Genomic DNA, 24,352 nt, shown 5'->3' with positions numbered 1-24,352 from the left:
AGAGAAGGTTCTTTTGGTGTTTGTCCTTCAGCGTGACACCAAGCACACGCAGTGAAAGATGGCTGCTGGATTAGCTGTCATGATGAAAGCTTATCCCAGTTTTTCTCTCACGGTCCAGTGCCGTGTTTCAAGGCACTCTCTATTTTAGAGTGAACACATTATTTCCCTCTCTCTTTCTCTCTTTTTCCTTCTCACACACACACACTTTCTTTCAAATTCAAATGATTTATTTGCATGAGAAACATTGCATAAATATTGCCAAAGCTTCAATGTATACAATATTTAAAAAAAGAAAGTAAACACTTTCTCTCTCTGTGAAGGACTTTTAATAGCAAGCATTCACAAAAAAGTGCATTGCTTTGTCAAGACAACTGAACTGATATGATTTGTGTTGTCTGTAGTCTCTACCAAATTCAAATCCATTTTAGGCCTATTGAGCCAGAGGAATGATCTTGCATTTTTTTATCAGGTTTAACTCTGATCAGCCCTTTTTACCTGGTTTTCCTCTCACCTAGAGACCATTCGTGATAAACAGTCTTATGCGTTTCGGGTTAACAACACGCCTTGCCAGTTGGTGCCCTGTAAAGACTGTAAGATGCCACAACAATGTAAGAGCAGACACAATGATGAAGTATTTCATCACAGTGGAGAGCGCTGGGAAGCGAGCAGGCGAGGCCGTTGCATTTTACGCTGCCTAGCGCCGTATTCAAAATGGAGGGCTTAAGAAGTGCACAGATAAATCCCATTGATTCATAACGTGAATTTGCATAGACTGCGGTAAAATGGAAAAGCACTCATACAAAGCGATCATTCTATTGTGTCAGGAGGATATCGGGAAGCGGGGAGCTCTGCTTTGTACCTAACCCTCTCCTTTCTGCTTTACCTCTTTATCCTGGAGGAAAGGTAGTGCAGTCTGTACAGATGTTTAATGGCGCCTTTGAGATTCTCCAAAGCCTCTTTGTGAAAGTACATTACTACAGACTCAGCCATGGCTGGTCATTGATTCCTCCACCCCCCCCCCCCCCTCCCTCCCCACACATTCTGTTAGATCAGTGGTCAGGCCATTTCTCTATTTTAATGTGAGGCAAAAAGTGATTATCCATCTTTTGAAATAAAACGTGTTTTATGGGTTTCCCTGTTTCATCTCATGTTTTACTAGATTTGGTTTCAAAGGCTATTTATTTCTACTTCTATGACATAACAGGCAAATACCTCTGTTGCTGAGCACAAAAGCCTTGCGTTGTTAAGTGTGAAACACCACACAAGCATGGCTGAGAAAGAGAAACGGAGAAAATGTGCATTTATAATCGCTCAGTGTTTGTTCGAGCTTTAAGTGTTTATGGAAAAACAAGGATAACACAAGAGAGCGACAGAATGAGAGAAACAGACCGGTTGAGAAAAACAAAGAAAGAGAAAGCGAGACCCGGGGAGAAAAACAAAACACACGCACAAGACAAAACACAGACATCACATTATCCTAAAATGATCCTGTCTGGACCTGGCGGTTTCAGGTGTGCGTGGTGGAGCTGACGCTGTGATGCTCAGAGGAAAACGCTAGCGCTCATCTTTTTAAAGGGCCTCCTAATGATCCCTGAAGGCTGCCTGGCTGGGTACTGGCCCTCTGTGGGGAGGAAATGGAGGAATTAGCACAAAAGGAGAAGCCGCCCACCAAAGCCGCTGACCACTGGGATATTCCCAGGTCATGCCAGGGTTCCGTGACAGATCTCGTTTCTGCCGCCAAAGCAGATACTTGGATTTTGGCAGGTGGGTGGCGACTGGCTAGGAGTAGATTGGCAGCTGACTTGCTTAGCGAAGGGGATAGCCATATCCTACGGATCATCAGAGAACGGGAAAGAGCAGTGCAAGGCACACACAAAAACTGACCTATAGCAGTAGATAGGTACTTCAAGCTTCATTCATGAAGGTTACTCAAGTTCAACACAAGCAATGGTCAATACCATCTAATCAGTATTCATGTCGAAAAAATAATTTTTGTTTTGCATAGAACACGCAGCAATTGATTTGTGCTACGGACAACATTGATGTCTCCAAGCACAAACAACTTTCTCGGAAGCAGAAACGTATGTAATACCATCAGTTATTTTAATGACCACTCATAATGCAACTGTGTGCATTTAGATGACATCACAGGGCAAGTGTACTGCATTTGTTTAATTTTCAGGCTCAGGTTCATTAAACCCATCTTTAAATGTACCCATGCAGTTTAGAAATGTTAAACATGATGTTTATATGCCTGGATCTTGGATATTTCAGTCAATATATCAATGGCACACTTTATTTTGGTGCACTTAGGGTTTGGTTTACAGGTCCCAGTACAGTTGCAAAAGTGTATTTGAATGATTGCCAAGCTTCTCACACACTTGCTGCTTTGCTGTGTGCGTGTTTGATAAGCCCTGAGTGTAATATGTTAATGCTCGCTGAAGATTTTCCACTGATATTCTCAACCTTTTACAGGACATTACGTTAATTTAGCGAAATGCTTTCACACGTCCGCACACACAGGACTAGATAAGCTAATTAGATATATTTGGGAACAGACTAAAACTCCTCTTCATACTTTGTAAGAGGCTGTTGCTATCAGCACCATTCCAATGCTATCCTTCCTATCCCTTAATTTATGTCTCTGGCAGTTGAGATCTGACCGTTCCAAGGCTAATTTGCGTTTTGCTCGGGTAGAGTCTTGTCAACACACCCCCGTCTCTCTGCTAATCTGTGAGCCACTGTGTCTGCCAGGGTCCCGTAAAGTTCACTCATGTTAGCAGCCACCAGCACCATTAGGGGCCCACCACAGCTTTTCACAGAACCTTTAGGCTGTTGAAAGATTTCCTTGGACTTTCTGTCACGGGTAACTAAGGGCAAGAGAAATACACCAGACAGTATTAGAGGATTACCTTGTTTTGTCACATGACACTGAGATTCTGTCTTTCTGCTGGAACCGTTTCAGGGAACAGAACAGAAAACCGTAAAAGAACGAAATTGTTTGATGAACAGAATCAGAACCGAGAGTGATCTGTACTGTTACGGAACAGAACTGTTATTTTAAAATCAGTTGAACCTGTTAATAATATTCCGGGCATTTTTTTTTCAGTCACACAAAATACGCAACAAAGTGCCTATGCAAAGCCCTCCCTCTCACTCAGAAATCTATTCCAGTGTAGGGAGAGATTTTTAATTGGAGAAGAATGGATTCACTTTTTCAATGCTAGTTAAAGGATACTATAGATATCACGCTTGACATTGGATTTGTTAACTACAAAAAGGTAAGACACATTTTTAATTCTGGTGCCGCTCTGCACACACAAGCTTGTTATCGTTAGCTCTGGTCTAATGTTAAGCCAACTCTCGGAAATACAAAGACATTCAAAGCTTGTCCATAGAAGCCGCTCCTCCGTAGGTATAATATTGTTGGCCTAATTTAGGTAATGCATGTCATAACAAGATGCACAATGCTTCAAGCCAAGCCTCCTCATTCACCCTCTCTTGCTCTCTCCCCACCCGCAAAAATTTCAGTCACATCTCGCGCCGTACACTTATCTGTCCATCACGCATATAAACAACTAGGCTATAGCTTGTGTCTATCCACACTGATTCGTGAGTAAATGTAATGTTAAGCTTAATGTAAAAAGAAAGATTTGAGGTTTAAAAAACAGAAAGGAACTATATAAATAAAATGTTCATTTTTTTGGAGTTTGGGCCTGTTCAGAACTTTATTTTGTGGGTCGGAACTGTGGAACTAAAAAAAATTAAGCTTCTGTTCAGAACAAAACTATTTGGAAAATAATTTTGCTTCCAACCCCTGCTCTCGATTGACCGTACATACAGTTGAAGTCAGAAGTTTAACATACACTTAGCTTGGAGTCATTAAAACTCGTTTTTCAACCACTCCACAAATGTCTTGTTAACAAACTATAGTTTTGGCAAGTCAGTTAGGACATCTACTTTGTGCATGACACAAGTTATTTTTTCAACAACTGTTTACAGACAGATTATTTCACTGTATCACAATTCCAGTAGGTCAGAAGTTTACATACACTAAGTTGACTGTGCCTTTAAACAGCTTGGAAAATTCCAGAAAATTATGTCATGGCTTTAGAAGCTTCTGCTAGGCTAATTGACATCATTTGAGTCAATTGGAGGTGTACCTGTGGATGTATTTCAAGGCCTACCTTCAAACTCAGTGCCCCTTTGCTTGACATCATGGGAAAATCGCAAGAAATCAGCCAAGACCTCAGAAAAAAATTGTAGACCTCCACAAGTCTGGTTCATCCTTGGGAGCAATTTCCAAACGCCTGAAGGTACCATGCTCATCTGTACAAACAATAGTACGCAAGTATAAACACCATGGGACCACGCAGCTGTCATACCACTCAGGAAGGAGACGCGTTCTGTCTCCTAGAGATGAGCGTACTTTGGTGCGAAAAGTGCAAATCAATCCCAGAACAACAGCAAAGGACCTTGTGGAGATGCTGGAGAAACAGGTACAAAAGCATCTATATCCACAGTAAAACGAATCCTATATCGACATAACCTGAAAGGCCGCTCAGCAAAGAAGAAGTCACTGCTCCAAAACCACTATGAAAAAAACAGACTACGGTTTGCAACTGCACATGGGGACAAAGATCGTACTTTTGGGAGAAATGTCCTCTGGTCTGATGAAACAAAAAATAGAACTGTTTGGCCATAATGACCATCGTTATGTTTGGAGGAAAAAGGGGGAAGCTTGCAATCCGAAGAACACTATCCCAACCGTGAAGCACGGGGGTGGCAGCATCATGTTGTGAGTGTGCTTTACTGCAGGAGGGACTGGTGCACTTCACAAAATAGATGGCATCATGAGGCAGGAAAATTATGTGGATATATTGACGCAACATCACAAGACATCAGTCAGGAAGTTAAAGCTTGGTCACAAATGGGTCTTCCAAATGGACAATGACCATAAGCATACTTCCTTTACAAGTTGTGGCAAAATGGCTTAAGGACAACAGCGTCAAGTATTGGAGTGGCCATCCAAAGCCCTGACCTCTATTCTATAGAAATTTTGTGGGCAGAACTGAAAAAACGTGTGCGAGCAAGGAGGCTTACAAACCTGATTCAGTTACACCAGCTCTGTCAGGAGGAATGGGACAAAATTCACCCAACTTATTGTGGGAGGCTTGTGGAAGGCTACCCGAAACATTTGACCCAAGTTAAACAATTTAAAGGCAATGCTACCAAATACTAATTGAGTGAATGTAAACTTCTGACCCACTGGGAATGTGATGATATAAATAAAAGCTGTAAAGCTGAAATAAATCATTCTCTCTACTATTATTCACATTCTTAAAATAAAGTGTGGATCCTAACTGATCTAAGACATTTTACTAGGATTAAATGTCAGGAATTGTGAAAAACTGAGTTTAAATGTATTTGGCTAAAGGTGTATGTAAACTTCCAACTTCAACTGTATAAGCTAGGCTTGGGCGACATGCTTTGTGACTGGAAGATAAGGAGCATTTAGGCCTCGGTAGCATTAAAATAAGTCACGACATTAGGTGCCAATTGGCCAATTGAAGGTCAATGATTACGTTAAGCCTCAAGGTGGTCTTTCCAACCAGTGATGGTGACAGGTATTCTGTTTACACTTTATAGTACCCTCAAGCTGTCCCTCTCCCATTTAAGATTATATGCTTAAGCCCTGATCACCACAAATCAGATTTAAGAGCATGTAGCTTTTCCCCAAGGTCTTTAAGCTAATAGAGTGGCAAAGCCCCCAATTCTCCTTGCTTTACTCCTGCATTGTAAAAACCTTTCACCCCCTCAATTCACTACAACCCAGAGGTCCCAGAAATTGAATTACAAATGTTTTTTCAAGCCCGCCTGAATCTATTCAAGCAGTGAAGAGTTAGTCTTGGTGTTGTGCTTACAGAACTTCATTTTCCACCATAATTTGCAAATAAATTCATAAAAAATCCTAAAATGTGAGTTTTCTGGATTTTTTTCTCATTTTGTCTGTCATAGTTGAAGTGTACCTATGATGAAAATTACAGGCCTCTCTCATCTTTTTAAGTGGGAGAACTTGCACAATTGGTGGCTGGCTAAATACTTTTTTGCCTCACTGTAGATAGCATTGCATGTCCTGAGGTGCTGTGTTTACGCTAGCTTAGATATGTGGGGTGTTCGAGAGTTTTGTAGAGTTTGCATAGAAAAACTGCAAATGACGAGTGAATAACAGTGACGTAAGTACATGTGAATGAACATTTGCTGTCAAAGCAGGGAGAAATCTAATGCTATGGAATGACACACACCCACCGTAGGCAAGCTCGTCAAATAGGAAGACAGCCTGAACCGAACCAAGTTTGTCTTTGTTTTTGCCGGATCTCAAATTTGTCTCTTCCCCTCTCTAACTTACTAACAAACTCACAAATGCCGTGACTCCTTGATGTAGCATGATGCCCTCCCCTACTATAATAAATTTTTCAAACCAGGTGTTACCCTCAGCCTTTGCAGTAATATGGGTCGCAAATGAGAGGAAATGAAGCAATTCCCTAAACTCTAAAGTCTCTAGATCTAATAACAAACATGAGGGCATCGACCCGTGTTGTGGTCTGTATATTGGAGACTATTTGTCTGTGTGTCATTGTAACCCCTTTTAACCAAGGCTCCCTTTTAGTCTGCGGGAAACGATCCCCGATTCCATCGTTTTTTTTCACAGAGCAGAGAGTACAGTGAAAAAAAGACTGAAAACAAGTTGGACTGGTTCCTCGAAAGAAATGACACACTGTTTGAGGAGCCACATTCCCATGCATTGACAAACCAAAAGTGCAGGGGAGGTTTTGGGACTATGATGTACATAACAGAGATGTGTTTAGGTAATTGTGAAGCTGGTGGATGCGTGCGGACTGATTTTCATGGACCACAATCAGTCTCAGCTTAAGTGGGGTTTTCCGATTGCTCCAAAACCCCTGGTGTGCGCCAGTGACCGCAGTGAGAGGGTTGAGAAGTTGAGCGGTAGGGTGACTGACACCCATGCCTCTCGTGGAATGTCAGGGGGAGAGCCATCTCTCCTCTTCCTTTTTAAAGCCTGCACATCCTTCCAGGATTTTGCTTCATAGTTCATTCCTGCAGTTGGTCCCCTTTCCACATAGGGAAGCTAACTTTTTGCTTGAACAGAAGAACCTCTAGTTACACTCTCCTCCATATGCATTTGGACAGTGAAGCAAAACATTTAACTTTATACTCCAGCATTTTGGATTTGAGATCAAATGTTTCGGGCCTCCCGAGTGGCGCAGTGGTTTAAGGCACTGCATCTCAGTGCTAGCTGTGCTACTACAGATTCTGGGTTCGAGTCCAGGCTCTGTCGTAGCTGGCCGCGACCGGTAGACCCATGGGACGGCGCACAATTGGCCCGGCGTCATCCTGGTTAGGGGAGGGTTTGCCCGGCAGGGATGTCGTTGTCCCATCACGGACTACCGACTCCTGTGGCGGGCCAGGCGCAGTGCATGCTGACATGGGCGCCAGGTGCACAGTGTTTCCTCCGACATATTGGTGCGGCTGGCTTCGGGGTTAAGTGGGCATTGTGTCGAGAAGCAGTGCGGCTTGGTTGATTTGTGGATCAGAGGATGCACGGCTCTTGACCTTCGCCTCTCCCGAGTCCGTAGGGGAGTTGCAGCGATGAGACAAGACTGTAACTACCAATTGGATACCACGACATCGGGGAGAGAAAAGGGTAAAAGTACCAAAAAAACTAAATCTATCAAAATAAATTCATGTGAGGCAACGGTACAGAATGTCACCTTTTATTTGAGGGTATTTTCATACATATCTGTTTTACTGTTTAGGAATGAAAGCACTTTATGTACGCTACATGGCCAAAAGTATGTGGACACCACATCTCATTCCTAAATCATGGCATTAATATAGAGTTGGTCCCCCTTTGCTGCTATAACAGCCTCCACTCTTTTGGGAAGGCTTTCCACTAGATGTTGGAACATTGCTACGGAGACTTGCTTCCATTCAGCCACGAGCATTTGTGAGGTCGGGCACTGAGTTTGGGCGATTAAGCCTGGCTCGCAGTTGGCATTCCAATTCATCCAAAAGGTGTACGATGGGGTTGAGGTCAGGTCTCTGTGCAGGCCAAGTTCTTCCATACCGATCTCGATAAACCATTTCCGTATGGACCTCGCTTTGTCCACGGGGGCATTGTCATGCTGAAACAGGAAAGGGCCTTCCCCAAACTGCCACAAAGTTGGAAGCACAGAATCGTTTAGAATGTAATTTTATGCTGTAGGGTTAAGATTTCCCTTCACTGGAACTAAGGGGCATAGCCTGAACCATGAAAAACAGCCCCAGACCATTAGTCCTCTTCCACCAAACTCTACAGTTGACACTATGCATTGGGGCAGATAGCGTTCTCCTGTCATCTACCAAAGCCAGATTCGTCTGCCGGACTTCCAGATGGTGAAGCGTGATTCATTACTCCAGAGAATGCGTTTCCACAGCTCCAGAGCCAAATGTCAGCAAGCTTTACACTTGGCATTGCGCCTGGTGATTTTAGGCTTGTATGCGGCTGCTCGGACATGGAAACCCATTTCATGAAGTTCCCAACAAACAGTTCTTGTGCTGACGTTGCTTCCAGAGGCAATTTGGAACTCGGTGGACAGACAATTTTTACGAGTTTCAGCACTCAGCAGTCTGGTTCTGTGAGCTTGTGTGGCATCCTATGACAGTGCCACGTTGAAAGTCACTGAGCTCTTCAGTAAGGCCATTGTACTGTCAATGCTTGTCTATGGAGATTGCACACTTGTCAGCAACGGGTGTGGTTGAAATAGCCAAATCCACAATTTGAAGGTGTCCACATACACCATATATACAAAAGTATCTCGTATTTAAACAAATTTACTTAGTGTATTAAAGTAGTCAATACTGTAGTATTTGTTCCCATATTTGTAGAGTTTGTAGAGTCACAAAGATTATTTAGTCAGGAATATGGACTAAATACTAAACTTTTGATTGTTAATCTCTGGTGACAGGTCTTTATACATTTAGAACACTTAGCATAGCAAACAGAAGCAAACCGCTTAAATCAATCCAAGATGGCTTCAGCCGTCTCCTGTTGCGGCTTCATACAATACTTCTGATCTCTTGCAATATCTCCCCACAGTTGTGACTGCCACAACCCAGGCAGGCGCCACCACAATAGAGAACCAGTTGAAGAGCTAGAGTGAGTTTTTTTCTCAGGGGTCTATGTCTCCCAGCTGGGAGCTCTTAGCAGTGCTGTAGCAACCACTCTATTGGAGAAAATGGGAATGCATGTTCTCACTTTTAGCTCCTCAAGTCGCTTGCGAGGTCAGCTGAAGGTGGACTGAAATCAGCTGGGCCTTAGCTCACACAGTCATGCTATATATTTTTTTATTTAACCTTTATTTGACTAGGCAAGTCAGTTAAGAACAAATTCTTGAATGACGGCCTAACCCGGCCAAACCCTCCCCTAACCCGGACTACGCTGGGCCAGTTGTGCGCCGCACAATGGGACTCCCTATTCCGGCCGGTTGTGATATAGCCCAGGATCAAACCAGGGTCTGTAGTGACGCCTCTAGCGCTGAGATGAAGAGCCTTAGACTGCTGCACCACTCAGGAGCCCTATATGACCTTGGCTTACCCAGAAAAAATATACAACCATTGTTTCTTTTGTTTTATGATATTGGCCTGGAAAACAACATTGCAGTTACTACAGTACCTGTGATGTATCGTACTGATTATGTTAGTCAGGGGGGAGTTTTGAACACTTCCCCTCTTTGTGTCATGTGATCTTGTGTCATGTGATCACAAAAATTACCTCAGACTTACTTTCCCAAACATCGATTGAATGACAACTCAGGTTGCCTCATCATCCATTACTTTCTCTACAGTCTGACAGTAGTGAAGCAGTAGGTATTTAGTGTCTGAGTGGGTGTAATCCTTTAGAGTAGAGAGGCTACTGCGAGCCACGCTGTAAACACGACTAGACGCTAATCGTTATAATTTATAGCGGGGGGCCATGACTGGCTGACCTCGCGGCTAAGCACAACACCTGCTCGGAATCTAAACGAGAATGGCGTAGGCTAATTGATATTGATGGCGAGTGCTCCTGTTGTTTGTTGACTTTGGGAGGGTATGTAGTTAGCGCGGCATGCTAACGTCCAGTCCCTAGTGTGTGTAGAGTCAGGCCTAACTTAAGGATTCATTTCCTCTTGCTAGCAGCATTCCTCCCAGTATTCCTCATGAAAGAGTCAGAGAATCAGGATGTTACCCTAGTAATTGTAAAACATGTGTATCTTGCTCTGTGCAATCTACTTGGTTTTTAATGTGGGACTGACTCATTAAAAATGTAGATGAATGCATCTCTATGGTCCATTGGACTGATGTGTACTGTATCTCCGACAGAATGACCTTTCCCACAATCACTCTGGTTGTGTGTCTTAGTATGTTAGCACTCTAAGAGGCAGACCATCTGACATTAGCAGCCGTTAAGACCATCTGGGTTCCAGCCTGAACTGTTCGTTCCTCATTGATATTGTTTTGACGAAAGCAGACAGCCTGAAGTTGATCATTAATATTTCTGACTAAACAGCCTGGTGTCAGTCTGACCTTGGATATTTATTTATTTTACTTATTAGTGTTAACATTTTGATTAGTTTGACGAGTTCTGGACGGCTGCTGGTATCATGAGTTGATAGACCAGAACATATACACAATCACATAAATCAATTGTCCTGTGAGATTTATTTTTGTGCATTACTTTCCAAATTGTAATGATGAATCCATTTTGTTTTTCTCCCAGATCTGAGCTCCTGTTGTTACCTTTAAATGCCATTACGCTATGATGAATCATAATGGTAGCTTTTTGCTTAGATAATGCACGCTAAAAATGCATCTTTTGTCCTGAAATTGTATCATTCAAATAATAGACTTCGATTCCTCAATGTGTTCATTAAAGTCGATGAATATGTGAAAACCACTAGCCAATTGAGAAAATGTCCTAAGTTGAGCAATTACATATTTGACAGAACATTTACATATCTGCAGTATGAGATATGAAATGGGTTTTCATCATGTAGAGTCAAGCAACATGTGTTTGTATTCTGACCCCTTTTCATTTGACTGAACTGAATTCCTCTCTTCTCCTTCAATCTTACCTTCCACAGACAGGGCCCCTGTGGATCTGAGCCACACACCATGACTTGCTGAAGCCCCACTTGCTGCTACCCACCCCCCTTCTCCTCATTGAAGATGGTCCCTCCGGAACGGACGAGGTGGCGCCTCCTGCTGGCAGCCCTCACACTCACTTCCTGTCTACTGTCCACCTCAGCCACAGCCCCGCCCTTCCCAAAAGACCTGGAGCCAATCAACGTTGTCCGATGGGAGCGTGAGTAGTCCCACCAGCCCAGTTGCATATTTTTCCTCAGTGATATAAGGGGATTCATTTAGTAGCACGAGACTGGTAGTTAGAGTGCATTAATATGATGTGACATATAGATCTACCACTGAGTTAGGGGAGGAAGACTGCTGTGGTATTTGTCTGCAGCAGCACGCAAGGAAACAGATTCCCTATTTGCGTTGCCTAAGGCTGGCTCAGAGCCCTAATGCTACCTTGTTAAAACATTGATGGACCAAAGTCAGTCTGTAGATTTGGCCTGCACAGGAGATGAGTGTGGATGAACGGTCTTGTGCAAATTAAACCCCAAATAAGATTATGAACAGAGATGTACACTCAAAATGGCCATCATTGATTTTTGAGTGGGTATTGGGCATTGTTTTCCTAAAGTACTCCACTATATGTGGGTCTATCGGCTGCAGGAGGTATGGTTTACATGATAGTTAATGAGCCGGGCAGGTCTAATACATTATTGGTGTGAGAAAGGAGGATAAAGAGCGGCTAAGGAAAAAGAGTCGCTGAGGCATTGGCACCATGGCATTAAATGGGTGTTGGTTCTCTAGGTCAACAGCTTGGAATCTCGGAAAGAGAGGGGGACAAAGAATGAAAGGGAGGTTACAGTGTGTTATCGGTATGCACAAATCAAAGTCGAGGTAAAATGCTGAACATTTCAGACTGATATCATCGCATCTCTGTTGAATGTAGTAGGTAACACCTTGAAGCAGATCCATTGCGGATATATCTCCTGACTTATCGAACAGTGGAAACGACACCATCAGACCTACCTAGACTAACTGTGAGAGTGGACTTCTCAAGGGCATTTTGTTTAGTGTTAGAGCGTATTCGTCTCCTCACTCTGCAGGTTGCGAGCTGACGCTGTCTTTGCCATCGACGAAATGCCAACAGTCTTATCATTTAATGAACACTTTTGCCTAGTCATCAGATTTCCTGTTGTATTGTCCAAACAAAGCCTTTCGGGCAGATGAATTTAGTTTCATCGTACAGCTACAGTATATGCTTTAATAATTGCCATTATGCAAATTGCTTACGACAGAAATACAATAGCAGACACTTAAAAAAAAATCTTAGCTCACTCATCCCAAGCCAAATAAACTATGCCTCTATCAAACCTCTATTTACCCTTCAGCAGGGTTGTGTTCATTGGGCACCAAACGGATGAAAACAGATAATATAAGAAACCCTCATGTTTTCTCTTGCGTGCCTTTATGAACAAGACCCAGGAGAGCAGGGACTAGCAGAGGTTTCTGTTCATTATCTTTCCCCTAGTCTGACCTTTTAGAAACAAGCCAGGCCTCCCGAACCTGGATACCGTTCACAGGAAGAACATGACATGACTAGAATGGGAGCGTGCCTGACCAGAGAGTGACTGGTTTAGTTTAGCGACTGCAAACCTACACTGTATCCATTTATTGCCACAAGCAACTGAAAATACAACAAATACTACGTAATTAAAGATTTAAACACCAGAATGAGGCCTGTCAGGACCAAACAGGATTACCAATTATAAATGACAACTTGAGATAGTAGTCATTCCCGTAAAGCTGTGAGCTGTCCAGGAGTTGGGGTCATGAATTGTAAAAATCTTGAAATATATGTGATAATTCAGCTACTCTTCAACGTCTCTCTCTCTCTTTTTGTAGACTCCTACCTGTACCCAGGGTTCCAGGGGCTGGTGTCGGACAACGACACATTCAGACTAGGCCTGGACTTCCAGAGGATGCTGAGGATCAACCATATGCTCTACATCGCTGCCAGGTCAGTCAGCCAATTCACTGCCTCCGTTCTGGTCCACATGTTAACAATCACAACCAATAAAACTGATCAAACTAGAGTCTGTTTCCCAGACACTGAAGGTTTTTCAATGCAGAATCTGGGAAACCAACCCTTAGTTTGTTTTTATTTATGAGACTGTGCACAGAACACCATGACACTAAATTTTAATCTTTACCCCACAGGGACCATGTTTTTGCAGTAAACTTGACCACAGCTGGTGACGACTTCGTCCCCCAGCTGGTAAGTTACATAATCAAACATTCGATCAAACCTCACATGGCTATTCAAGATGGAATACAACATAATACAAGCAGGAACTAACATGACCATGTGGTTTATTACTGCATACTTTTGATACATTTGTTTCTCTTCTAAACACCAAAGTACCCATCATTTATTTGCAATGTCAATTATATTTGTTTTTAGAAGTACCGTAGCCTGGCCTCTTCTGAGTTTTCCTCACTAATGGACTAGCCTGCAAACAATGGCCCTTAGCTTGGCTGCTCCCCACCCGGAGGACCCTCGAGGGTAACCCCAATATGGCAGAGGTCCAGTAGTTCTACATGGAAGCCCCTTTTCATATCAGCTTCCCAGAAACAACTTCTCCGGATGGGGTTGCGAAGTCGAGCGAAGCTCTCAGCAGGTAGATCCAAAGATTACCCAAAGGTCACAGAGAGGCCTCTGACCGGTTATGGCCACATGAACGCACTCTGTGATTGCATCAGGCTCTTTCATGTAACCCTATGTGTGGTGGGGTGGCGCTTTCTCTAGACCAGGGGTGTCAAACATACGGCCCGCGGGCCAAACCCGGCATTTGGGGTTACAATCCGGTGATTTTTCATAATACTTTAAAATGACTAAAACCAAATTGAAACTGTGTATAAATGATAATGGACCTACATTCATACCGTTTCTTGACTGTCCAGCTCGCTACTAATCACCAAAATGAAAGCTATGGGAAAAAGGAACATTTTTAGCAAATTGACGGTGAGGAAGTACAACCAATTTTCAATGTGGCCCTCCGGACCTTATTGAAGACCGAATGCGACCACCTGGGACAAAATGAGTTCTACACCCCTGGTCTAGAGCATGGTGTGGTGTCATATTTTGTTTCTCCCCCTTTCATGTATTGCAGAAGCTGACATGGAGGTCCAAGGATGTGGCCAAGTGTACCGTGAGGGGTCGAAACAGCGTGAGTATCTTTCTCCACCATGTTCTATGTGTGTCTACGTTAAGGTCAGGAGAGAACACACTAGCTACCACATGGCATTCTTCAGTGGTAGAGTCGACTCTCCCTAGCAGCATAAGTGGGGGGCTCCCGATTGGCGCAGCGGTCTAAGGCACTGCATCTCAGCATTAGAGGCGTCACTACAGACCCTGGTTTGATTGCAGGCTGCATCACAACCGGCCTCAATTGGGAGTCCCATAGGGCGGCGAACAATTGGCCCAGCGTCGTCCGGGTTAGGGTATGGCCGGGGTAGGCTGTCATTGTAGATACTAATTTGTTCTTAACTGACTTGCCTAGATAAATAAAGGTTAAATAAAAAAAATGTAAGTGCACCCTATAACATAATTGGATGGTTTCAAATGCAACATAATTCTCTTGTGAGGCCGAGTAATGCATCAGCGCTATTTTATTATGGCAGACTGTTCTTGTTCCAAATGTATTTATAGTACATGAGTTCTCAGTGATACTGAATGAGCCTATGTGTTTTTCCAGGATGAATGCTACAACTATGTCAAAGTGCTGGTACCGAGGAACGACGAGACCCTATTTGCTTGCGGCACTAATGCCTTCAACCCCACCTGCCGTAACTACAAGGTACGTGTGTGTGAGTTTAGGTGTTGATGTGTGCTGTTAACTTCTTTCATCAAACCTTTACATTCGACAGAGCCATGATTGACGTTTGTTAATGTCACTCCAATTATAAAGCTGTGATTGCTGATTGGCGGGCATGCAGAGACAACGAGCTAGTCATTATCACAATGCCACAGTTTGGCTCTTCATTCACCCCCTCTTGAGTGCTAAGCCTTTGTGTGTTCAATCCTCTTGCATTGAGAAGGTATAATTGCTTCCCGAGCAGTCGGTTTGTTCACTCATGACTCACAATTGAATAAAAGTCAAGATGACATTACACATTTGTCTGTTTTTCGCATTCAATACAATTACCAATTCAATTTGCATACATGCAATAGTGTGAAGTTATGTTGAAAAGGCAAGAAAGAGGACTTGTCATTTAATATTAGAAACTACTTAATTGGAGCTCATTGAAGGCAGAGTGAGGTGAAGCCAACCAGACAGATGTTGTTTTGTTTTTCCTAGTGTGTGTGTGTGGGGGGGGGGGGGGGGGGGGGGCAGGGAGTCCAACTCCTGCTTAGCCACAACTAGGAGACCGTCCCAAGAGGGACTGGAGAGGCAGCCAGGTAATTTATGAGCGCCAGCGAGGGGCTAAACGTCTACAGCCGTGCTAGCAATAGCAATGGCTGTTTTAGCAATTCAGCTAATGTTGCAGCGGAGGTAAAGGAGTTAAGGGATTCGTGCAGTGCTGGTTTCAGTCCATGCCCAGAGCCACAATGGCAACAGAGAACTAACAGTCTCCTCTCATTCCCACAGATGACCACCCTGGAGCAGGTTGGCGAAGAGGTGGTGGGTCAGGCGCGCTGTCCCTTCGAGTCGGGGCAATCCAACCTCGGCCTCTTTGCTGGTGAGTGGCTCAATTTGTAAATGTAGAATTTGAAATGAAATTTTGTCCGTAGTCCATTAGCAAATAATATGTTGTCCAAAGACTGAATGTAAGGTCTTTTAGGCAGGTCGAGACGGAAGCCTAGTCTTATGGTTAAATCGATGAGTCATAAAAGTCTGTACCTAGCTTATAGTAAATATTAGCTTAATCAGTTGAGCATTCTTATAGCATTATTTATGAAAATGTGTTTTTTTAAATATATAAAGCGTATCCATATGAATTCTGGTATTTTACTATGACTTTATGTATTACTACTATACTATCGTACTTATTAATTACTATATTCTCTCTACTTACTTTATTTTTCAGGCGGTGATTTCTACTCTGCCACCATGACCGACTTCCTGGCCAGCGACGCTGTCATCTATCGTAGTCTTGGCGACGACAGCCCCGTCCTGCGGACCGTCAAGTACGACTCCAAGTGGCTCCGAGGTTGGTCACATGACTTTTGTGTCGACCAGTGTCCTGGTTGGGGATGTGTAGCTCTTACACCACCAATCACCGTGTCATCAAGTCCTTAATTAGTTGGATCAGGTGTTAGTACTGGGTTGGAACAAATGCCTGAACAGCAGTGACTCCATCTCTGATACACCCCAGAAAAGTATGACTCACCATAATGACTTTAACTCTCACTTTTCCTCTCTTGTGTGTGTCTCCTTGCCTCCCCAGAGCCCCATTTCCACCATGCGATCGAGTATGGAAATTATGTCTACTTTTTCCTCAGTGAGATTGCAGTGGAGTACACCACACTGGGCAAGGTAAGAGGGTGTCACTTATATAAGATTGATGTATGACAGGGGTAGCCAACTAGATTCAGCCGGGGGGCGATTTTTGTCGGAGCGGATGATCGGAGGCCCGGAACATAATTCTAATAATTTTTACACTGCAAATGGACTACAACTAAGCCCAAAAAGAGATTATATTGAAAAGTAACAGTCATTTCATACCTTGATTACATTGAGACACAGTCACGTGTCACTTTTTTATTTGTGAGAATAGTTGGGAACAAATTTCCTAAATTAACCAAAGTTTTAGCTGAATTCCTGGTGGTCTTTTTGTTCTGTTCAAAACTGAAAAAAAAAAGATTAAACAACAGATGTTCTCTATGTACTCTTATCAGATGTATCATGACTAGTTGAGATGAGTGATTCTGAAAAGATGAAGGCACCATTATGGTTGGACATAGGATATGAGCTATAATGACAGGTCTGCAGCCTTATGTCCCGGAACCACTGAGCTATTACGAATGGGAAATAACGTCCATTTGTGGGGGTTAGTCTGGAGGTTAGATAGGCGTAAGTGCATCCAGAGGGTTGCGGATTGAAATCCTATGGTGAAGAATCGAGAAGTTGAAAATGAGATGACAGCTGGTGACAGAATCTCCAGTACACATTACTACCATTGTGTCCTTGAGCAAGGCACTTATTAACCCCAGACAGCCAGCACTGTGGCTGATCCTGTGCTGCTTCAAGCCTATTAAGTCATGTTTGTTGTCTCAAGGGGTCGGGAGAAGAGTGCCTAGGATAATAAAGCACTATTCTATTATATTGTATAATTTTCTGGTTCTGCTCCAAGGTGGTGTTCTCTCGTGTGGCGCGGGTGTGTAAGAACGACAACGGCGGCTCTCCTCGGGTGCTAGAGCGCTACTGGACCTCCTTCCTGAAGGCGCGGCTCAACTGCTCGGTGCCCGGCGACTCGTTCTTTTACTTCGACGTGCTGCAGTCGCTCACCAACGTGCTACAGATCAACCAGCGCCCCGCGGTGGTGGGAGTGTTTACTACGCAAGCTAACAGGTTAGCCTAGTGGCCAAGAAAGTAGTGGTGGGCACTAGTCCATCAACGCCAATATCCATACATTTCTTATACCCCTTTCATACACAGACAACATTCCTACGATTTTACCGTGCCTGCTTTATTTCGTTTTTTTTGTACATCTGAAAGGTGTAGGGGGTTAAAAAACATGGACAATTTAAACCCACCTAAAGACCTAGTTATGATTCCTGCATTTTCACAGACCCTGTAACCAAAATACACCTATTAGGTCTGTGTGAATAGTTCTCTGCTTTTTTGCAGGTAAATTCATTAACACTTCCATTGTTCAACACCTCCCTATTTTGAAATTCAGGGCTGGGCGATATGGCCTAAAAACCATATAACAATTTATTTCTAGTTTACGGGCGACTCATGATATATATCTCAGTTTTCTCTAAATACGCATTTTTTTCTCACAATTTAAGGTAAATACACCGCATTTCAAACAGTCAGGAATAATCTAATGAATTCAGGGCTCGTAAAATTATACCTAGGCTAAATATAAGCCTTCCACAACCATATGACCCACTAATATATTACATTATTTTATCAAAATAGTTGAACCTGCTTTTTTTTTGTTGCAATAATCACTGATCTGACTTTCAAGTCTGTCTATGAAAATGCCCTTTTTGTTAAAAAATTGACTAGAACCATGCACAATGCACACCCACAGATAATGACCCACTTCTTGTAACAGGCATTATAGAAAATGAACACAGGTCTCATGAACAATCTCTCAAGCACAAGCCCACGTGCTAGTGAGTAGCCAGTTCATCTTTATATTTGAAGTCTAGCCAACTTGCATCTGCTTGCTAATGCGATAGAACAGTTAAACTGTTATGAATACACCCTCCTTTCTGTCTCCAACTGTTTACTTTGTTTAGATATTGAAATCAAGTGTCCGACCTGGATAAGGTGCTTATTTCTCAGAATGAGAGGTTCCAATTCCTTATATAAATGTGTATTTTTAGGCTCATTGCACATTTATAAAACACAGACTAGAAAGTTAGCGCATGACATTCTGTCTCTAAAATGCTGCTAGCTGTGCGTGGTATCGCAATGCAGCGCACGATAGAAACTGAGCATACATGTTCCCCATTGATACACTCGTTTTAGTAGGGTCTTATCTGTTTTACATTTTGGGAGTAAAAAAAAGGTTATCGTTAGAACGTTTAAGTTCTTTTCTATTACAGTAAAATAATGTTTGTAACCGTTTCGGTGTCCATATGACCGATTCTGTTGGACCAAACCTCAAATGGAAATAGCGAGTTTTTAAACTGCTTGTTGTCAGAGAGGAAGAAGTTATCTTTCGTCTTTTGTTGTTGTGAGCGGCAGAGGGGAGGGGCTTGGCATCTATGTGCAAGTGGGAAGTTGCACTGTGCGCACAGCACGTAAGGAGCGAAGGAGGCGAGGCCAAAGACAGAACACTAGTAAAAAATAAACTAAAAACCTAGAGGCATTTGGAACGTCGCGCTAAAACATAAATTTAAATTAATTCAATATACAGTATAACCCATCCCTACCCCAATGTTTTAACTACATCCCCCACCTCTCCGAATTTGCCAATTACCCACTGATATGTATGAAAGGGGGTCATATAAACATTGCCTTATAAGGTTTTACTGTTAATATACCACATCTTCTGTCTGAAATGGGTGTTACACTGCAAGAATATGCAACATCACTCAAACACTGGACGGCACAGGAACATTTTAGTTTTACCTCAAACTTCTTGATATTGATTTGGAATTATACACAGAGCTCTACACTCACCAGATAAACATTGGATTCAATTTTTTTTTGCCTTGTTTGACTAGCCAACCATGTTTCAACAAACCTTTTCAATAACTCAATCCGACAAGGCTCTTTTTTGAACACGCTCTTTGCGTCTGTCTCCCTCGTCAGTATCCCTGGCTCAGCAGTGTGTGCCTTCTACATGGATGACATAGAGAAGGCCTTTAATGGGAAGTTTAAGGAACAGAAAACCAGTGACTCAGCCTGGACCCCAGTACCAGAGGAACAGGTGCCCAAGCCTAGGTATGAGACTGCCTTCTTAAGGGGGGAAACACTAGCCTACATATGACAATGACCATATGAGTTGGCCATATAGCACCAACAGATCTGGGACCAGCTAGACTAGCACAGTACATACCCATGTTTTGTTTGAATAAGAGTTGCCAAATGTAATTTCTCAAATCTCTATTTTCTACTTCAGACCTGGTTCCTGTGCCGGTGACGGCCTGGCCTCTGCCTACAAGTCGTCCACCACCTTCCCCGACGACACGCTGACCTTCATCAAGTCTTACCCTCTGATGGACGAGGCGGTGCCCTCCGTCAACGACCGGCCCTGCTTCACCCGCACCACCAGCAGGTACTGTAGGGCAGTACCATGCAATATAACCACTTCTCTTTGTGTGGACAAACGGCACCATAGACAAATATACAACAATGCAATATAACATACAATATTATACAGATCTGACATATCAGCAGTATGACAGCAAAGTTTTTGTGCAACCATGTGCAGTAAGTCAAATGACTCAATGAATGACACTTTACTCAAACCAGGCAACTGGGGTCCTCGCTCAGAAACTAAACCCAGAAATTGCCTCAGCCTAGCTACTGCTTCTCTGTTTGACCGGAGACTGTGGCTTCATCCACAAAGCTTGACATTTACTGGCGGTGCAGAGGTGATATGAGGTGTTTGAGTCTGCCTGCCATACCCCCTGGGTGCCCGGCCTGCTGCTTCTCACCACAGGAAGCTGATGTGATACTCTGGTAAATGACAACAGAAGCCAGGGGGGCACAGGGAACATGTTATTTCACACTGCTCCAAACATCCTGAGACGAAACCTCCTAGTGAAATATCCCAAAGTCCTAGTGAAGTCATGGAAATATTGGCGATAAAATGGGGCTTAAATCGTAGGATGTTCTCATCGAGTGTGTTGTATTCATGAACCCGAGGAAATAACATTTTATAGCATAGTGGTTATTATTAAACTGAAAATAACATGCAGGGGTTATGCTTCAGTCTTCAGCAGCCAGTAGAGATGACTGGCGTTAGATATGCATGTGTAAACACACAAAGATAAGAACATGTACATTTTGGAGACAATCATGGTTCATTTACAAAACCTTCCTTGACAGCTGCTATGCTGCTAGGGAACCAACACAAGCCATTCGGGAAAGTGCCAAATCTCACCCAGAAAGTAGCCTAAAGCAAAAAGGGAATTTTCAGAGCAGCTGCACTCTAGCTATTCTGTTTTCCCCATTTGAGTGTACTATCCACTCCATCTTTTGGTGCACAGAAAACCATACTAGTTCAAATCAGGAAAAGCACAAAAATTATTCATTTAAAACCCTATGTTGACCTGTGTCTCAATGCCAGTCACGGCGGTTCACTTGTTCTGAATGACTGACCCATTATGGCTGACGAGTTACCAGTTCCGGAAGTACAATCGGCGCTAACTGTGTTTTTCACTTCTCCAGGTACAAGCTGACTCAGATTGCGGTGGACACCTCTGCCGGGCCGTCTAAAGACCGCACTGTGGTCTTCCTGGGCTCGGAGGATGGCAGGGTCCTGAAGGTGTTGTCCAGTTCCGGAAGTACAATCGGCGCTAACTGTGTTTTTCACTTCTCCAGGTACAAGCTGACTCAGATTGCGGTGGACACCTCTGCCGGGCCGTCTAAAGACCGCACTGTGGTCTTCCTGGGCTCGGAGGATGGCAGGGTCCTGAAGGTGTTGTCCAGCACTCATCCTAATGCCTCCTTTGGCTCCCAGCTCCTGGAGGACATAGATGTGTATAACCCCTCAATGTGAGCACAAAACCTCAATAAGTCAGTCTATAACCTCACTTAAGTAAGTGTGTAACCACTTTTGAATAGGTCATAACTACGCAGGCGTAGTAAAAACAAAAGTTGGTTATGGCATGAAAACCTGACTGCTGTATAAGCATCCCATTGTGACAGTACTGTAATATCAGTCTGGAAAATATCCAAAATGAATGTCTATACCCTCTTTAACGCTGTAACCTACATTATAATGCTATTACTTCCACCAAATGGTCCAAATCTTTACTATGGTAGTTCACAAGCAGAGTAATTTTATTCTCCACACTATATTAGTGTTTCAAATGGTATATCAACTTCCTAAATGCACATTTCTTACAGAGATAGGCTTTAAATGGGGCTCCCATTTCTATCTGCGACTGAGTCATTGTACTGTGTTTCAAATGTCTATGGTCTAACTCTAATCTGTTAGTATGTTTGTGCTTTAAGTGTTCTCACGTGTCATGTGACCATGTTTTCCCCAAAGGTGTAACATTCAGGGGCAGGAGGACCGGAGGATTCTGGGAATGGAGCTGGATAAGGAGCATCATGCCTTGTTCGTGGCCTTCACCAGCTGTGTCATCAGAGTACCACTCAGCCGCTGCACTGAGCACGGCGCCTGTAAAAAGTGAGTTACAACAAGGTCGGAAACGATTGTGTGAAAATACACATGGGAGGATATACAGTATTGTTAGGGCCGAGTTTTCCCTGACTACGTGACCTAGAAAAAATGGGTCCTGGCATTTTTTGTGCTTTTGCACTGCTCAAAATGGTTTACTCTAATGTGTTATAACAAATACTTAGTCTCTGCATACCAAGCTCTTTAAATGTCAAATTGTGGTCAAGTGATTTCAGTATCAACAAATATTTATATTTGTTCTAGTCATTTGTCAGATAATTGAGCTAGAGAGAACAGGGAAGCCATGAGGAAATTACCAAATTGTCCAAATGTATTTGGCACAGCTTCTAAAAAGAGCCTGTTTGTATATTTTGGCAAACAACCAAAACATTAGAAATGGGCGCTTAATTGCCCCTGGAATCAATATTTTAACAGCCCGTAAATGTTGGAAATGTTTCAGGATATCATTAGCACAGAATACCACATCAAGAATATCATTATAGTTGACTGATCCTGCCATTGGAATTTATCAACATTCAAACAGCAACAAAAAAATGCACTGCCTCCTTCATAGTCGGACACACACTCGCATGTGCATGCATACAAACGCAGTCTGGGTCAGCCCACAATACCTTTTGAGAGGCCGTGTGCATAAACTCCTACTAGTGGGACGTGAGGGAGGCAGGGTTTCATGAAAACATAGAGCACTGATTGACAAGTGAGAAATCCAAAGGAGGCATCCCCCTCTCTTCCTCCTTCCCTAGGCAAGTGTATGACAGTCCCCCCCCTCCCCTCTCCCATATTCTCCCCTCGGAGCACCCCCTCATTCCCTGTGGTCCTGGCTGTCAGCATGTCTCCACAGCTGGAGGAGAGAGACTGAGGGGCACCTGTCACTAAGATAACTGGCTTCACTCCTCCAGGCTGCCCGTCATGACACACACAGAAATATTTAGAAACAGATGCACACACCTGTCCTTTATGAGGTCTTTCACAGGCATACTTGTCATCTTGGAGAATGAGCTAAAACACACTGTCAGACACATTCACCTCTCTGTGTTCACACGCAGGCCAGTCTCGCTCTGCAGACACCAGATGGGGAATAGCCCTAACAGACCGCGCTCCACTAGACCGCAGCAGTGTCCTTGCCTCAAGTGTGTGTGTGGCGTGTCACTTTGTCAACGTAGACACAGTCGGGCGCCCATTGCCTCCACGCCAAGGAGCAATATCATACAGGGATTTAACCGTCTCTTGCCTCGTCATTTTCTAGGAGTTGTCTGTCCACCCGCGACCCGTACTGCATCTGGCTCCGGACCGGGAGTTGTGCCAACATGGCGCCAGGGTTCAAGTAAGTGTCACTTTCCTTCCTGTCGCGCTGAAAAGCATCAATCTGAAAGGTAATAAAGGTTTGAGAGCGTGATCGTATATCTGCCATCAGTATTGGCCCCCATAAAAGGAGAGGAGAGTAGAGAGTGGAAGATATAGGGGAAATAAATCTCAAAACCCTTTGAAAGTCATATTAAGGAAGAATGTATTGAGTAAGTGACATCATTGTACTGCAGATGAGGACCGCTCTTCAAAGATGAGTTTTCCCGATAGTCAGTTTCTTTACACCAGCAAATTATACACTTTGGAACTCTGTTTGTGCAGTTAATGCTAATATGCATCCATTTGTTTCTTTATATCTGCTGGCTTTGGGCCAGTTTCCACTTTTGCAATGCACTTTAAGTGAAAGGAACAATCAACCACTTGAGCCACAATGGCTTGAGTCCATTGATTTATTTATGAGCTGACAGATACTGCAATCTCTCAGGAATAAAAAATGTTGTCACCCCAGACCTCCTGAAAATGAAAATAGTCTCTTCAATTATCTGAAACAAAGGAAATGACTGAACAACTGATTGGTTGCCATCGATCAGTTCTCATGAACTGAAGAGGGGTCATTTGACACTGACTCATGATCATTGCTCTCCAGTGCTATGGAAAAGGTTGCTGTGTAAGAGCTTACTGGGATTCACTTGGCCATGCCACCAGTTCACTTTGTTCCACAACCCCACCCATTCCCTAGCAGTGATTATTTATCCTGCTCGCGGTTTCTGTCCCGGCCTAGTGCCATCACACCCGATTCAACTAATCAAACTAATTG

At 43.4% G+C, this 24,352-nt stretch overlaps 1 protein-coding gene across 6 annotated transcripts in view; it reads left to right on the top strand.

Moving 5' to 3' along the window:
• LOC109875836 (semaphorin-6D) overlaps window positions 1–24,352 on the top strand; it is a 131,259-nt gene that overhangs the window by 88,000 nt on the left and 18,907 nt on the right. For 3 of the 6 annotated variants that reach the window (XM_031788621.1, XM_020468255.2, XM_031788620.1), the window contains 14 exons: window positions 11,184–11,404; window positions 13,075–13,189; window positions 13,390–13,447; window positions 14,343–14,399; window positions 14,928–15,029; window positions 15,822–15,912; window positions 16,261–16,383; window positions 16,621–16,709; window positions 17,527–17,744; window positions 19,668–19,799; window positions 19,978–20,133; window positions 21,252–21,578; window positions 22,078–22,218; window positions 23,477–23,554. In XM_031788621.1, the coding sequence (XP_031644481.1) occupies window positions 11,269–11,404; window positions 13,075–13,189; window positions 13,390–13,447; window positions 14,343–14,399; window positions 14,928–15,029; window positions 15,822–15,912; window positions 16,261–16,383; window positions 16,621–16,709; window positions 17,527–17,744; window positions 19,668–19,799; window positions 19,978–20,133; window positions 21,252–21,578; window positions 22,078–22,218; window positions 23,477–23,554 (1,823 nt within the window). In that variant the 5' untranslated portion in view covers window positions 11,184–11,268. Of the gene's footprint in view, window positions 1–9,813; window positions 9,927–11,183; window positions 11,405–13,074; window positions 13,190–13,389; window positions 13,448–14,342; window positions 14,400–14,927; window positions 15,030–15,821; window positions 15,913–16,260; window positions 16,384–16,620; window positions 16,710–17,526; window positions 17,745–19,667; window positions 19,800–19,977; window positions 20,134–21,251; window positions 21,579–22,077; window positions 22,219–23,476; window positions 23,555–24,352 lie in introns of those variants that run through there. The other 3 variants (XM_031788623.1, XM_031788622.1, XM_031788624.1) reach the window with 3 other exon arrangements.

Source organism: Oncorhynchus kisutch, linkage group LG14 (assembly GCF_002021735.2).
Source record: "Oncorhynchus kisutch isolate 150728-3 linkage group LG14, Okis_V2, whole genome shotgun sequence".
In the NCBI taxonomy this organism is placed as follows: domain Eukaryota; kingdom Metazoa; phylum Chordata; class Actinopteri; order Salmoniformes; family Salmonidae; genus Oncorhynchus; species Oncorhynchus kisutch.
Note: the sequence above shows the minus strand (reverse complement) of the source record. Positions and strands in the feature narration are given on the sequence as shown.